Source organism: Athene noctua, chromosome Z (assembly GCF_965140245.1).
Source record: "Athene noctua chromosome Z, bAthNoc1.hap1.1, whole genome shotgun sequence".
In the NCBI taxonomy this organism is placed as follows: Eukaryota; Metazoa; Chordata; class Aves; order Strigiformes; family Strigidae; genus Athene; species Athene noctua.
Genome location: NC_134077.1, coordinates 36,731,953 through 36,749,256, shown reverse-complemented (window position 1 = coordinate 36,749,256; position 17,304 = coordinate 36,731,953). Strand labels below are relative to the sequence as shown.

The 17,304-nt window shown below is 37.0% G+C and overlaps 1 protein-coding gene across 2 annotated transcripts in view; it reads right to left on the bottom strand.

Annotated features, from left to right (window-relative positions):
• EFNA5 (ephrin A5) overlaps window positions 1–17,304 on the bottom strand; it is a 217,029-nt gene that overhangs the window by 38,239 nt on the left and 161,486 nt on the right. For both annotated transcript variants that reach the window (XM_074932160.1, XM_074932162.1), the window contains exon 2: window positions 3,950–4,242. In XM_074932160.1, coding sequence (XP_074788261.1) covers window positions 3,950–4,242 — 293 coding nt within the window. The remainder of the gene's footprint in view (window positions 1–3,949; window positions 4,243–17,304) is intronic.

The following is a 17,304-nucleotide window of genomic DNA, read 5'->3' as shown; positions in this document are numbered from 1 at the left end:
GACTGTGAAGAAGAGCAAACCTACCTGGTCTTTCTAGGAAAAGGGTATAAGTATATATAAATGGCAATATCCAGTGATTGAATGACTAAATAAACAATACATATAAAATCTTGGAAGATAAAATGATAAAACCAGCATAGATTTCTTAAGGTAAGTCATGCCAAATATAAAATACTTTGACGGAATAACTGGACTGATCCCTCAGAGAAAAGCATATGCTACACTTTAATATTAGTACAACTTCTGACACTACACCAATGAAACAATGCTTTCAAGAAAAGAGAAATGTGGTCTAGTTTAAATAGACACAGGAGATTGTTTCGGAAACTGTGGTCAGGATTCTGCAGTAATCTGTACCAGTTGGGTTCTGGTTATGTCTCCATTTTTTAATTTCAACAGCTCTGATGCATTTTTGCCAAGTTGTTGCTGGTATTTTATTCAATACTTAGCACATTAAAAACAAAACAAAACAAACCAAAACACTCATAATTAAGTTAAAGTAATGAAAATGGTACCTTCATTTTGAATTATAGAATAGAAAACATTTATTTTATAATCTTTTCCAGTTCCTTGCTTTTGTGTTTATCTCCCCTTCACAGTACCCCACCTTAACCTGCATACCCAAAGTTATGTTCCCTTCTGAAGAACATTAGAATCACTGTCATACCACTAAGTATTTAGTTTCTGGTTTCTCTATGTTTTATTTCTTTCTGTTTCAGTCTTAATACTATTTTGTTTGTTTTCAGGCTAACATACACTAACCTGAGGTGAGCATCTGTGAAGAACTGAGTAAAAATTGAGACTTCAGGTCATGATCTATTATTTACTTTCCTCAGCCCCCCTCTGTGTACTCCTTAATAGAAGTTAATTTCTCTGTAAATATTTAATAACCTTTTCTTCCTTCAGAAGTAAATTCAACCAGTACTTGTTGATTGCATGTCTGCAATGTTGAATTCACTTCTTCAGTGTAAATTTGATATGAGAAAGATTGATTTTTTTCTTGCATTTTCCTACATTGAACATGCAAAGAAGGGAGATCCAAGTTACCTGAGCAATATATGAAGGCAATAGCATAACAAAGAAAAGTGACATTTTCAAAACAAACAGTTCAGAAAAAGAGACAGTGATTGTCCTCAAATTATTGCATTTTCTGAAAACAATGGAAGCAAGAGAGGCAAGTCACATCCTTGAAAGGTAAGCTGTAAAGATTTTTTAAAAAGCACCAGACAGTAATCAAGCCAAATACTTATCAACCGCTTAATATTTCTGTCTTTCCAGAGGTCTAGCCTACATGACATATTTTCTAACCCTTAAACAGAATATACCAGACTGATGCTACACAGTCAGCTTTTGCCCTTTCCTGCAGAGAGGGCTAAGGTTTCAGATCTGCTAAGGAAAGGAAAGCTTCCCTGGTGAATCAGTAATTTCTTTAACATGGGGATACAGAAAAGTAACAAAGGTGGTCTCCATAGCCTGGACTACAGCCTGTTTACAATTTTGATGAGGAAACAGGAACAACATTTCATCATCTGGTTTCTTCAGCACCAACTAAGAGAAAATCATTACAGGACGGACAACTCTCTCCTGAGAAGGTCTGCATATAACTGTTAACCTAGTGTTCAGTGTTTCCCTGCAGCTGCCTCAATGCCAACCTTGTTCCTGTCCTCAACAGAGCAAAGGATTAAGGCAAAAAATACTTAAACTACAGAAAAAGAGTAAAAAACCTTCTGTGTCTCCGAAACATGACTAAAAATTTATCTCAGTAAATACCAGGCCAACAAGCTACAAGTAAATGAACATCTCTTTGCTGCTATTTTTTTGCTATTTTACCTTTTATTAAAAAAATAATCCCACCTAAATGCAGTTGAATATCATAAAGCTCTTCATATTTAAACACTTCAGAACAATTATTTTGAAGGGAGCCCTTGACAGTTAAATGACTCTGTTAAATGAATGTTATAGAAGATACATAATGATTTTTAGTGAAATACTGAATTTAACCACAAATGAGAAAAAACAGGCATAAGCAACCTGGTTATATTTGAATAGTGATGTCTTGCTTGAGAGTTCCAATGGATTTTGTATGGTCTAACAGCGAAGCTAACAGACAGACAAACCAAGCTGAAATTTGTCATATTTTTTGCCTTCACTTTCATGTTTGGTTTTCACCTTTCTTAAGTATTTCTCTTTCTTTTTCAAAACAGAAGAACAATGTTTTGTTGTTTGGGTTTTTTTTCTAATTCTTGCAGCTACTGATGCCATCCCTACTATATTTTATTGCAACCATTTGAGGGTAAATACTGTATTCCTTAGCTTAAATATTCCTGCTTGTTTTAATGATGGTGCTCAGGAACTGAATTTTTTAAAAAAAAAAAAAATAAAAAAAAAATCACACACAAAACAAAAAAAACACCAAAAAATCCAGTGTTCCCAGGGAGCCTGACACCAGAGTTTTGAATGGCACAAAACTCCTGTTGAAGTTAAAGGGAAGCTTTTGTGAGTGACATGAGTAGGACTAGGCCTACATAATACAGATTTATTTATCCTATTTTCCACTTAACTCTGATATCTTTACATGATTTCTTATGACCATATTAAAAAAGTTTTAAGTAACATTAGAGTTTGCTTTCTAAAATTATTTTTAGTGTTATTGCTATTATTATGCTTCAGCCCAAGAACAAGGCACAGTTCTTCTGAAACTGAACCACCACTCATTAGAGGTTTTTATTTGCTGTAAGAAAAATAAATGAATGGAAAGCTATCCACTAGGAATGTATTTCCCTGTAGATTTACAAAGGGAAAAGAAAAATCTCAGTGCTGAAGAAATGAGGCTGAGAAACAGGGATCATACATACTCACTTTCTCTAGTGAAATGAGGTGGAATGACTGTTTCACAGTGGAAAGGCCAGCTACACACATGAAGGCAGTGTTTATTGGGATCTACAGTCTGTCTAAAGGTTTCAACTCTCTAGCCTAACACTAAAAACAGAAAAAAAAAAAAATGCTGAAGCAGTCAAAACTTGTTAGGAGTGGAAGATTCAGGTACAAATCAAACTGATGAAATAAGACCTTTATTGGAAGATTAAACAAGTGCGACAGCTGAAGCAGTATCAACTGCACAGTGGGATCAGGGAATCAGTTTGCTTAAGCCACTGGTTTTTAACCTCCTGGTGTTTTTACTTCCTTAGTCCCAGATGTTATCCTGCATCTCCTGTGGGTGCCCAGAGCAGCCCCAATGCAGGACTCCATGGATTAGAGCGCAGAGGTCGGGGAGGGTGCTCCCCATTACTTCAAGAAACTGGCATGAAGGTGTGTGACCCCATTCACACTCCCCTGCTCACTGCTTGCTCTAATGAAACTAATAAAACCCCCACATAGCCCACATTGACAGGAACAGCTCGTCCAAGAAAAAGGGGGGAAAAAAAAGGAAGAAAAAAGAAGCCATTTGGCTTGATGCTTTAAATACTGATGGACTACTGACATCAGCAGTCATACCAACTACAAACTACACAGACCTCACTTTCCTTGAGTAATAATATCAGAGACAAGAGTATTTCTTCTGAGCACATAAGAAAAACCAGGAATTTCACACACAAAGGATTATTTTTCCGCATATTTGGGGACTACTTCCATCCTACCCTTCTTACCCCCTCCTCCTCCTCCTCCCTCTACCTCAGAGTGCTGGAATAAATGTAACAGTGTATTTTGCTTTAAAAATCAGCCATGGTTCAGTGAACAGGCTGACATACTATTTCATATGAGAAATGAAGCTGCAATTTAATGTCATTTTCACTAGTTAGATTCTAACTAATGTATCTGGACATAGTTAGGCCTGCATTCACTGTAAGACATCTGCATTATATAGTCTTTGGCCCTCTATATTTCCACAGAGCATAGGTGAAAAATTAGCTGAGTTTCTTCCAACAGTGGCAAATCTCTATATACTCACAGATGTAGAAATATTCCCGGCCTGGTCTGAACTCAAATCCTAGTGAGAAGGGTGTGAAGAGCTGGAACTTTTCTGAGAACTTCAACGGCCCATTCGGAGAATGTGGCCGATTACACTCCCACCTCTTGAACCCTTTGGAGGTGTGATCGCAGGAGCTGTAGCCATCAAAGTTCACCATGTACAGAACATAGCGTTCGGTCTTATCTTCCGGCACTGAGTCTTCATAGTGAGGGCAGAATACATCCAGATAGTCATTGATGCAGACATCTATGTGGTAGTCGCCCCTCTGGAATCTGAAATCACAGGAAGAGTTCAGGTGTAAGCACTGTTAACTCAGGCTGACCTTGTTGCAAGTAACTTTCTCATAAAAGGGGCAACACTAATGGCACTTCATTTCATTTCAGCCATGCACATTCACTCTTAAAAATAACCCTTACAATTCACCAGAGCTATCACAGTTTATGCAGAACTATGACCATATGACCTTCTGAATAAATGTTTTGCTCTCTTAGAAAATGTGTTGTTAATGCACAGCAAATTATAGGCTATCTTTCCCTATGGTTTATTGAATAAACAAAGTGTCTGTTTTATTTGACGGTAGGGTGTCTTTTTTAACTGGAGAAAGAAGCAAGAAGAAGCAAAGAAGCCAAAACTGTATCAGGTTCCCCAAATCAGTGTCTATATAAACATCTACATAGCCACGGAAATAAATAACCCAGACATATCCTCTTCTCTGAATCAGGCAGTAAACACCCCTGTGCTGAAAACTGATTTGACTGCAAGTACTTACAGTTACTACAAGAGCACAAACAGGTTTACTTTTTCTTCATGATAAGCAGCAGTTTGTCAGGGTGCAAAGAAAAGCCTGTATTGGTTTTTAAAGATATCTGAAAAGCAGTGCATCTCCTTTGCCAAAAGTACACAGTGGAGAAGTTGCTCTGTTCAGATGAAAGGATTCTGGGATATGAATTACCAGCACTCAGCCTAATGTGACAGTTCTGAATGAGTGCCAGCTGAGAAATGCAGTGTGAGGTACCAGCCTAAATATACTTAATTACTACTATTATTATTACTGAGGACTCCTCAGAGATGTGGGATTCTTGTTTTGTTGGGGGTGAGGAGGGTGTCCTTTTTTCTCCCCTTCACATTTCTTTTACACTACTTTTCTAATGCCTACCATAGTATCTGGAAGAAACTATGATAGCATATTCACTGCCTCCATGTGAGCTTATACCATGATGGATTTAATGATTCCATAAACCAGGTCTGTACATCTGTCATACTCCCTGGGGCAACCAAAGAAACCAACCACTGACCTACTCCACTTCAGGTTGACTGGGCTACTTGTAGCTTCTCTCTTTCACGGCTGCAGTTGTCAAGTGTACCACGGAACAATAAAAAGGCCATGACAGATTTAACTATAATATCTCTTTCTAGCTGAGGGGGATATTTTAAACACCCAATGGGCTTGAAATCTGCCATCTGGATCCTTCTATCTAATTTCAGAGAGAAAGCAGTGATCTGCTGGCCCTCCAAGGATAAATTCAGAGCAAACTACACTTTTTCATATCTCTACAATGATTTAACTTCAATAAAATAGATTTCTAAAGGGGAAAAAATTGAACATGCATCAAAGCATGATACAGCTGTATAATTTCAGTCAGTGAACAGACTCATGGTTCCAGACTGTAACACAGAAAAGCCTCTCTGAACCACAGTTTTTCCAGGAGAATTTATATTTATCTAAATCATTAGTTAAAAATATATTTTTGCACTCCAGTGCTTTCAAAACCTGTCACCTGAACAGATACTGTCTTAACACATTTCAAAAAAATATACTGTTTGCAAATTGGTGTCCGTTCTCTATAGCAATTAGTAATATGACATTTCTTACAGGTAATGAAAAGAGTATCTTCTAAGTTATGAACAGGAAACACACATTCTGGCTATGATTTTTTTTTTAATTCCAGTTTTAGTAAATAAAAATGAATACATATTTATGTGTGTGTTTGTGTGTGCATGTGTGTTTGTGAGTGTGCGCTTTTTTTTAACCATGCAGGTGACAGACAATGCAGTTTTCTCAAGGGATTCTCAGGGTTACATCTTGTAGCAGTCTATGCCTTCACAATAATGCCCAATTTTTTGTTACAAAAACTTTATGCTTTCAGAACTATACCTACGTAATTATAGACATTCAGGATCAGACTGGTCTCCTTAACATTAGACTTTTACAACACAAATAGCCTTATGTGAACTGCTCCTCCACATTCTTTTTAAGTGGAGAGAAACAGAAACTTGTTGAGTCCAAGTCATCTGGTCTGTTAAGCCCAAGGTACACTAGAATGAGATGGATTGCACTCCAGAAGCAGCTATTTCTCTCCTTTAATGAAAACAAGAGTCTAGACAGACATTTCTCAGATAGAGGCTGTACTGTAAATAGCTGAATTTGAAGGGGAGAACTTGATTGCACAGTTTACAATAATGGTGATGATAAATGCAAAGAGACAGTCAGCTAAATCTGTGATCACACCTTAAATCTCTGCGAGCAATGAAATCAAACTTGTAATCTGCACCAGTGAGCTCTTCTCAATACTGCCCACAAGGAGCTCATCTGAGCCCTTTTTGGCGAAGTCCCCTACTGTATTCTTGTTAAACACACAAAACTACAACACAACCATCCTCTTTGACCACTGGCATTTTAGTAATTCATTCTTACTGCTGCTTCCCTAAGTGCTGAAGCAGTCTAGTGTCTTCATTCGCCCCGGCACAGCCTTGTCTGTCAAACCCATGGAAAGTAAGAACCAAGCAGGGCCTGCAGAGCAGGTCTGAGGGTGAAGCACACAACCAAGTCCTTTCTATTCCAGTGTCCTTCCCTCCCCGCTTCCCTGGTGTCACAGTATTTTCATTCCACAGACACTTGTCATAGCCAGAAAGCGTTCACATTTACATGTCTAAAAGAGAAAGAAAATGGTGCATATTTTAAGTGATCTAAACTGGCCTTTAGCAGATATTGCTGGCAAAGCAGTGAAACTGCTCCAGGGAAATATGTACCAAGGTATTTTATCAGGCCGCTCTGAGCAAAGTCTCTGCACTCCATATAGTAACAGCAGTACTGAAAAGAGGTTATTAGACAACTAAGAAGCAGAAAGCAGGTATTTATTTGCCCTCTTGTGATATCTTAAAGAAGTCAATAACCAAAACCTCAGCATGTGTACTGAAGAGATGTAGAACTCATTTTATTTTTCCAAAAGAGGCTACAACATCTCCAGCATGCCTCTTGGTGTGAAGTGAGACCATTCCTGTTTCTCCAGCTACAAGGCAATGTGTTGTATTTACCTTCTTGAAGAAGAAACACAAAGGCCTCTAACCTGAACAGAAAGGCAAGGGATGGCCATGAATAACACACAAAAAAATTCATCAGCTCAGACTCCTCAAAGTTATTAAAGGAAATACTTTAGAAACACATTTCCAAGAACTTTAAACCACATCTGAGAGGAAAACACTTAACATCTACAGGTTGAAAACCTCTTATTAGTAATGCAATGTCAGATATTAGAGTGAAACAAAAGTTCTACTTCAAATGAAAGCATTTATCAATGTTTAGCCACCTACATGTGCTGAGGAGCACAATGTGTAAAGGCAAGGTGGAATCCATTAACGGATACATCTGTAGAGATGACAGAAATAGCACATCTCCTGTTGACTACATTTAAGATTTAATAAGTTTTTTCCTTTTCCAGTCCTGTTCAGAATAGAAAGGTTGCTTTCATACACTCTCTAGCAATGCTACTGATAAACTTTGCCTTTTCTCAGTTCAGTCTTCATCTTGTTCTGGCAGATCCTTATCTGGACTCCAGTGCCCTTCTGGAATCCCATGATAATCAGGATCTTTATATAAATCCCACTGCAAGGAAGAAACCAGTCCTATCTAGATTTTCCATAACGGAACACTGTGTTGTAGTAGAAAACAGCCAAAAAGGCTTCCACAAAACTCTGACAGGATCTACATCCTTCTTGAAAATGTCATTTGTCTCTGGCGCTCTGACTTACACACAGCAAAACAAAGCTATTCTTCAAACGTAACTAGCCTTTTTTTTGTGTGTCTGGTGGCATTCAAATGGTGTCTTGTAAACAACGGGTACTATTACAAAGCGAGCTATTAGGCAGTAGGGCTACAAAAGCCATTTTGAAGATAGAGTCAGATAGTTAAGTAGCTTCCAAACCTAAACATTTCTATATGCAACGAACATCAGCTTGCCACACAAAACTTGCATACTGCTTCCAGCAAAGACAGTCATACGAATGCTTCTGTACTCAGGTGCTACTGATTAAATGTCCAGGTATTCAGGATGCAGAAAAAAAACTTCTTGGCAATTTTAACCACAGAAACACAAGACTAGCAAAACATTTTCAATGTAATTAATGCCTTCTGTATTTTATTTATCCACTAACACATGTGAAAGTACACGGTCTGTGTGCATGGTTCTCTTCATAATTTGAAGTTCTGAAGCATGTGGCTTGTCTTGAATTTAATAACTTTGCTGGTCACTGAAACAAGTGACAATTTATTTAAACAGATATTTAGAATATAACATCAGTTTTGTTTGTTTTTTGTTTCTTTCTTCCTTTCTTGGAATAAAAACTATAAAAATCCAGTTTAAGTGAGCACAAATAATGCTAATTGCCCGTTAATATTTAGAAAGATACACAATTGCAATAGCTTCTGCTTGTTGCTTCCTATACAAATCTTATTAGTCATATTACATCACCCTTCCTGTAAAATCGATATACTAGATACTCTACTTCAAAATAAGTGTAGTGGAAAATTTTCCTTTTACTATGTCAACCTTTCTTTATTTGGAGTCTGTTCTGTCAAATAAATGCATGCAGCAAGGCTTCACTGTGAACCAGAAAAGACTTCAGATAAGTGCTCTAACAATGAACTCTGGTCTTCAGTCTGGCATGAGAAGGGAACGGATGCAAATGGCCCTGATTCTACTGCCTGGAGCCTGCACAGCCTGTAAAACCATTGTGAAGAGGACACTGCCACTGCTGAATGCTTTACACCAGTCGCCTTGTTCTCAAATGATAATATGAAATGCAAACCAACATCAACAAAATCCACTGAACTGATTTATTCTTGGGGTAAATACAAAACATAATTCCCACAGTTCCTCAGAAGCAGCACATCAAAAAGTTACTTCTTCTGTTTCCTAAGGAAAAAAGACTTCTGTGAGCAGCCCATGTGCACACTGCTGTAACTGCTGGTCACTCAGCTCCTCCTTTTTACTTTAATGGCCACTAAGCCAGTTCTAACTAAATTTAATGAATATAGAGAGGTCTCAGAGAGAAGTCCATTCCTACAAGTACCATGAAAAAAACCAGGTGAGAAGATCCCGTAAATATCCCAACAAAGGCTGAACCATCAACAGATTAAATATTATTAGACAACAGAAACACCTCTCACAAATACTTTAGACACAGGAGAAGCTTTCACTGGAAAAATACAGAAATAGGTTGAAAAGGAAGTTTATTTCTGTTAGCTAGTTATGAAACTATTTACTTAAATTATTCATAAGAGAGATGAGTGTAAAGTAATAATACACAAAAGCTAAACACTTTCTGGTAAACATTAACATGCTTTAAAAAGACATTTTAATTGCTCTTAGGATGTGATGATGTCAGTTATTTATCATTCCATACTACTGAGCTTGCTCACAGCTTCTGCCTCTGTTTAGGCATCAAATGTAGTGCATTAGACCATCCCAAATTTTACTCACATGCCGTGACTGGAACACAACAGGGTACCTTGTGCCTTCTTATTCTTTTAGACAGCTCAAGCTCCCTCATTTCAACTGACTTAAAGCTGTTACGTGTGATAGGGAATATCTTGTGGTGGTTAATTATCTGAGGAGTTGTGGGATTAAGTGTACCATTTTACTCCAGATAATTTTAAAGATGTTATTTCTGTGCTATGCAAAAATAACCTCTTTAATGCTTTTCTGCTCTTTTTAAGGGCTTTGTCACAACATTTAATACTCCGTTCCCATAGCTCTGCTAACATCAACAATGATTGTGATGCACACACAATGAAGTAATCAAAGAGCTATTTTAATTTTAGCTCTATTCAAACCAAAAGAAAATTCAACATTTTCCAGATGCTAAGAGAAGTAGGTTTACTAAGAGTAGCATGCCAGTAACATTTTAGATCTCCAGCAGGACACCGCTACCCTCAGCAAGCAAATAAAAAAACCCTGTAACAGAAAGGAGATGTCTTTGACCTTTCAGTTCTTAGGTTACAGTTTCACAAGTTAAGACAAGTTCAAAACACCACGAGAAAACACCATGTAGGAAATAAGCTACTGACTGACAAAACAAAAGAGAAACAACTAATCAAGGCTGTTGTTCAGAAAAACAGTATTCAAAAATTATGCCTAGAAAAGACTGCAAGTTAAGTACCCAATGCAGAAAGAAACTTATTCTCTTGTCATTAAGTCCTCTATTCAATTACCATTTATTGGAGTAATTAAACACTGGGAAAGGATGCCAGCCTAATTGTTAGATTATGATAATTACACAGCTTTGCTGTGCTACAGCTGATCAAAATAAGATGTGGTCACACACATTCAGCTAAAGCTTCTTTGCAATCATTGGGTTTCCATGAGAAACTTATTACTATAATAAGGCCACTTATTACTAGTTCATTATCAATCGGGCAGACAAACTTACTATTTGTAACCTTCATTTTACTCTTCCACCCCCTGTACCGAAACAAGCCTCCCAAAAGGTTGTGCCCAGATCTCCGACTTCAGCTGGCTCTCTTTCATTACAATTACATAGCTAAGCAGAATCAGGCTCCTGTACTTTAAAGAGTTCATCAGACTCAAATTACTGTTTCACAACTGGCTGCAAGAGCCTAACACATTTCTTGAAAGAGCTGGGTGATATCCCTACATTTCACTTCACATGCATCTGTCAGAGATATACCTTCCCTTTTTATGCCTGCTATGTCCCTCTTGCCTTGGGAGATTTTTCACACTACTTGGATGGGTCCAAAAGCAAAAACCCCAAATCAGAAAGAACAGAGCTGTGTTAAGCTGGACTTCATGAGAAAAATTAATTTTATGTAGCTTGTCTCTCTGAAGAATCTCATGTCTTTACCTCTTCTTATCAGCCAACAATGCAAGAGGGGCATTGTGCTTTCCTGTTTGGAAGGCTGGTTTTTTTTCTTGTTAAGCAACAGTATTCTGATCAGTTACCATCCCATTGTATCTGATACTTCATACTGTCTATTTAAATGAGGCAAACAAGTGATCTACCGTAGGGACTAGAACATGGGAGGAAACATGAAACAAATCAGTTTGAGTCAGCACTTAGGTTTTTAAATAAAGGAACTCATTAAGCACTGAGTATCTCTGATGAGTCAAAGGATGTTTGGCCAGAACAGAATAAATTCACCAAAAAATACCAAACTCATGATAATGATTTTTATTGTATGCTGATACAAAACCTAGACCTTTCAATATGTCAGAAGCACCTACCCCTGCACAGGCAATTGATGATAGGACAGGCCAAGGTCTACAACACTGTTAAAGGAACTGCTCAAGCTTCACTTTCTTGAACTTCCTTTTGCTCATTCTATCAAAGTTTACAGCTATCCTGCAGGTGATCATTTAACAACATTTTAATTCTCTTAGCCTCCAGAACCAAGAAACCTCCTCAAAACCAGTCTGGTAAAAGTCTAACTTTCTGGGAAAGACAAAAACCAAAAAACAACCACAAAACCCACTCATCTTCTATTGTTTTGTTTTTTAAATAAAATCTGATTGTTGAAAAATTCCTAATGTGCCTTGACTGACATACATCCTTTGCAAAACAGTGAGCCTACATCCAGAGGGAGAAGGCTTCTATTAGCAGAATCAGGCAAACAAGACTGCAAAACACAGGAGGACAGGATTTGGGTTTGAATGGGAAAAGGATACATCCTATTTAAAATGGTAGAGTTCTTTGAATAATACTTGTTAATTCCATTAACCTGAGAGAACTGAAATACTTTTTTTCTGGTTCTATTGCTGAACAAAAATTTCAGCTGCATCATAACAGTTAACAATGACATTAAATTTAAAATATGAACACATCTTTTATTTATTTTTATGCTTTAAAAGACCTTTAAGAAATAAATTCTGCAAAAATGTGTTCACTTACTGTTAATAATTTTCCCCTTACACTCCTGTTTATTTGCACAGCTAGGTCGTGTACTGACTTTTTATAGCTGGCACTGCAGAAAGATATATGTTCAATGATAATGCAAACATTAAAAAAGAGAAACTAATTGCTCTTCCCTGAGTAGATATTAGGGAGGGAGTGAATAAACAAATTAACATTTATCTCCCACCTATAAATCTGCGTGCTTCAGAGATTCCCATGTAGTGCAACACCCTCACCCACTTAACTTCCTATCATTCTGAACCTCCTAATCGATGAGCTGGACATTTTTCACTCTGTTTATTAAAACTATTTCCTCTGACTCTGCATTTGTAAAATTTGTTCAGTGTTGGCACACGTGGTTTTCACCTGATCTCTCAGAATTTCTCTTTTGTTGAAATTTCTGAAGCAATGCACTCATTGCATCTTGGGGACTTCAGTGCCACAGTCATGCTGTGGATGATAAGGGTAATAAAGGGGTACAGCTTGGCACAGCAATACTCCCAAAGAGGTCAGGCTCTCATTCTCAGCTGTCCCAGCTCTGACAGCTTTAAACCCCATGACTACAGACTCTGCCTGGCTATTGATTTTCCATTGCTGTGGGCATTTAACTTGCAGAGATGAATGAAAAGAGGAGGGGAAGGTAAAAGCGGAGTTGCAGCATCAGATGTCAGTGGCATCACTCAGACTTACTGTTGAAGATCCTAGTAACAAAATCTGAAAGGTTCCACACCCAACCAGATATTAAAGGTAGCCTGAGATTTGTGTTTGGACCCTCTAATCACACTGAGAATCCAAAATGTCTGGGCTGAAGCCAGGCTCTTTGTTAAGTTGATTTATGGACACAAGCTCTTTATTTGTGTTCAATTAGTACTTACTCTGAAGTTCACTGGCAACATTTATCCCACTTTCTCTGAGTTGGAATGAGGAGATCTGGTAATTACAATTCACATATTTTTAAATGTGGTCATCAATACCATCCACACATGACTCTATTTATTTCCTTTAGACACTAACACCACACAAGATGTCAGCTTCATCTTTTATTCCATGCTTTTGCTTGAAAATACAAAACCTACCTCAGCCAGCTCTGGCCAATACCAGAAAAACTGCAATTTGCTGATTTATCAGCATACCTACCTTTCTTAAAAAAGCAAGAAAGTCTCACCTGATCTTTGCTGTACTAACACACATTTTACTATATGACACACTTGAGAGAGAAAAAAAAAATCTATTCAGAGTTTTAATTCTTAAAAAAAACCCACAACCAAACATAATAAAAATAAAAAACCCCACAGGTAGGAGTACTGCTGAAGAGTCTGAACTGGACTCTAACAACATGTGTCGACCATGTGCCTAACCCAGAAGACACAGTCTATCAGCCTTGATGGAATGTGATTCTGTGACTGATACTTGCTAACCCTGCCCGAGGCATGTGCTGACATCTGTTAATGGATATGGAGAACAGTGACCTATCTTCAGAAAGGTTTTGCTTCTCAAACCTCTCAAACAAAATGAAAGAACACCTGCCTAACAAGCCTGTTGACCTGCATACTGAATAATAAACTGTGGTCTGTTTTCATGAGGAAAGTGTACATAAGGCAAGGCAGCTTCACAAATTTATCTTCCCACTAATATATTAAAAGCAGAGCAATGGCTAACTTGTATAAACTGAAATCTTCTGCTCCTAGGGAAAAAATGCTGCATCAGTTTGCACCAGTAAATATATGGTAAGTGTTTGAGAAGAAACATACATTTTGATAAAAGTGCCTATCTGATGCATATAACCTACACTTTCTGTTGCATTAGAAATTCTTCTCTCTGACATTAAGCTATGGCTGTTTATTATTAATCTCTCAATTTGTCAAGAAACTTAAGATATTTTGTGATCAAATTGTAATTTGGAGACACAGACACCCTAATAACTTGTAACTGGTAAAATCTACGCCTATTATTTCCCAATATGTAAGTGTATAAAATGAAAGTAATCCTCAAGATGTTTCACAGTATTTTTATGTTTAATAAACTGTGTATGTTTTAATAACCTATGGTCACAATCCACATTCTCCAGCTAAAAGTAAAGACTCCAAATGTAACATAAAATACTCTCAGCAAAATGTACAGGAAAAAAACACAAACACAGACAAACAGATCCAGAAACTTAACAAGAAATTCCAGTATCAAACCACGACTTGCTGTAACATGAATAACCTGTGTAGTCAACTACATTCTCAAAAGCTATTTGAACTTGTTGGTGTAAAAACAAAGCTAGAATATCTAACAAGTGCATAAATATATTTTCAAACAATTTGCTATCAGAAAAGCAGGCTTGAATCAATCAATTTATTTATTTCTACACAATTGCCTTGTGTTTATTTAAGGGACCCATAGGAAAAGTATTTCCTTTCCTGACATGGAAACAGCCTTTTAGACAAAGATCTATGGAGAAATCGAACCTTGTTCCTGTTATCCTTCCATATTAGTCTCTCCCTTACGCCAGGCAAATGAGCAAAGGAAGGACCACCAGTGTTTTAAATTACAAACTATAGCTATTATTAATGTTGGAATTTTTTTATCTTCATCCCTGTAATTTCTTCAAAAGACTTATAGCACATAGGCTATAAAATTGTCCATCAGGTTTAATCTTGATACACATGGTCTCTGAACAATAGGACTTAAATTCTCTTTTTCTCACCTAGATAAATTTATCTTAAGCTTTGTATATCATATGAACAAGGTAAGTCTTGATCCAAATCAGTTTCTCTGTTTACAAATATGATCTGAGTAGCTCTGCACTACAAATTGCCATTAGTCTATAAAACGCCTAAGATATTACAAAGAGATTACAAAGATTGGCAACAATTATTTTGTTTAACTGAGATCGACAAAACAGTGGAATTCAATGCAGCTTTTATATTATCCCCTACCCCGCCCCTTTACAAATTATGAGGTTCCTGCAATGTGTTGGGAATGGGGGTTTTGGAATTCTTATTTCTTCAAGAGTGACAGAAACAGTTTTTCAATATGTATAAATAAAGCTTGAATTGATAAAAGGTGCAAAACCTACTCATTTACTTTTATGCATGTGTAAAATATACATATAGGAGAAAAAAATGCAGAAAAAAATGCATTGCTCTCAGGTCAATCAGAAATTTCAGAGTAGTAAACCTGAAGCTATTCTCTTAATTTTTGTATTGCATTTTTTCTGAAAGTGCTTCCAAATTAATCTTAAATGAATTCTAATCTTCAACCTGTAGTGAAATTGCTTCATTCACAACTGAATGATGATCTTGTCTGCATAAAACATAGTAACTATTTTTAAAAGTACAAACACTTAGGTTTAACATAAGAAGCATAGAATATCACAAACAAATTAAACCAAAGGTTTCTGCCCCTGCCCTCCTTTCTTCTTCCTATTTATTATAAAGACACCGGATAGCAGGTGTGAGGAAGAGACTGCACAGATCTGTCAAGAGCCATTAGTGTCTATTGGAAAGCCTTTGTATCATTCCTTAGATGTTAAAATGAATTACTGAGCATACAAAATATTTATTCCTTTTGTTCTTACTCTTAAGTACTAGGTTAGCAATAAAGAAACAAAACAAACCCTAAAACCCAGGAATGAAGTGTCCATTCTTTAAGTACATAGTCGAGGCATAAACACATAATCCAAGGCTAAAGAGACAGCACACACAATTTAGACCAATTGTGTCTAAAAATCCCAGTTACAGAGCATCAGTGTGAAAAGCAGTGAGAGCAGTCATCCTGGGCCAGAACAAATTCACATCAAGACCAACAAAACACTCCCAACACTGGCCAATGGAAGATGTCTGGACTACACTAAATACCTACACAGTCATACATCTCCAGCATATTCTCACAACGGCCACCAATCTTTTGCATAGCCAGAGGTTCAGGCTCTTTGTGCTCAAGTGAGAATGTCGGATTTTTCTTCATCAGTTGGTCTGATAATTTTTTATGCCCCTGGAAACTTTCAGAATTTGCTGCACTACAGTCTGTTGACACTGAGTTGTACATCTTGGTTGCCAAATAGAAAAATACCTGCCCCTCTGCATTTCTGAGCCTGACACCCGATAATTTCTACCAGATTTATAATTTGTGCCATGAATTTCACAGCTAAGGAAGAAATGATACAGCTGATTACAAGTGTCTAACCAAATGCAGTAGTCCTCAAATGTTTACCAACTGAACATTTTCACCTTTTCTACCTGTAACGATCAGAGGCAAGAGTGCACCTTGTCAATCCCTCAGAGACAAGTTTCTTTTTTGGAGACAAATATACTTGTTAGAGAAAAACTAATCCTTGATTTCCATTATCCCAGTTATCAAAACAAAGACTTCTGTAAAAGAATCTATTAAAATCTTTGTTTAAATGCATCTCAAGGAGTGAGAATCTCCAAGGAGTCTGCTACATTAAAAAGCCTAGTCAAATGAAGCCTTCCTGGTTTTCTACTATCTGCAATACAAGTTTAGCTAAGGATTAACTGAAACAGAATACAGACCTCAGGATTTTTCCTGTCATTTTGTATGTTCTGATTCATAACAAAAATAATACAACTGGTAAGTCTTTCATTGCACTACAAGATATCTTAAGAGTTTTATATTGCTCAGCTTGTCTTGTGGTTTTAGGGATGCACACTTCATAATCATTTCTTTAGGAACGCTCTTTTACTGCTCAGGCTTGCTCTCTAAGGTCATTGAGAGATCATCTATGCCCAGATATGTGTTGCAAGAATTTTTACAGTAAAGTGAACATAATCAAACTTGGTTTACACCTGCTTTTCCCTACCACATTGCAAGAAATATCTGCAGAGACCTCCACTTCCTTCCTTTAGATGAATAATCTTCTAAATAATGTCTTCCAAGCTCCCATAAGCAAAAGGCTAAAATTTAAGGCTTTGGTGTTCAACAAACCTGCAGACAACATGCTGAACACCTGGAGGTCATTTGCTTTGTTTCTTTTAACTTTTTCCTTCATCAATGAAGTGGAAAAAACCCCTTAATTATTTTGTACATTACATGTGTCAAATACAAATAATAGTTGTAAATATCATATCAGTATATTTTTATTTATTAAGAAACTAACTTTAGTAATATATGTATCTACTTTAGCTTTTACATCAAAGAAA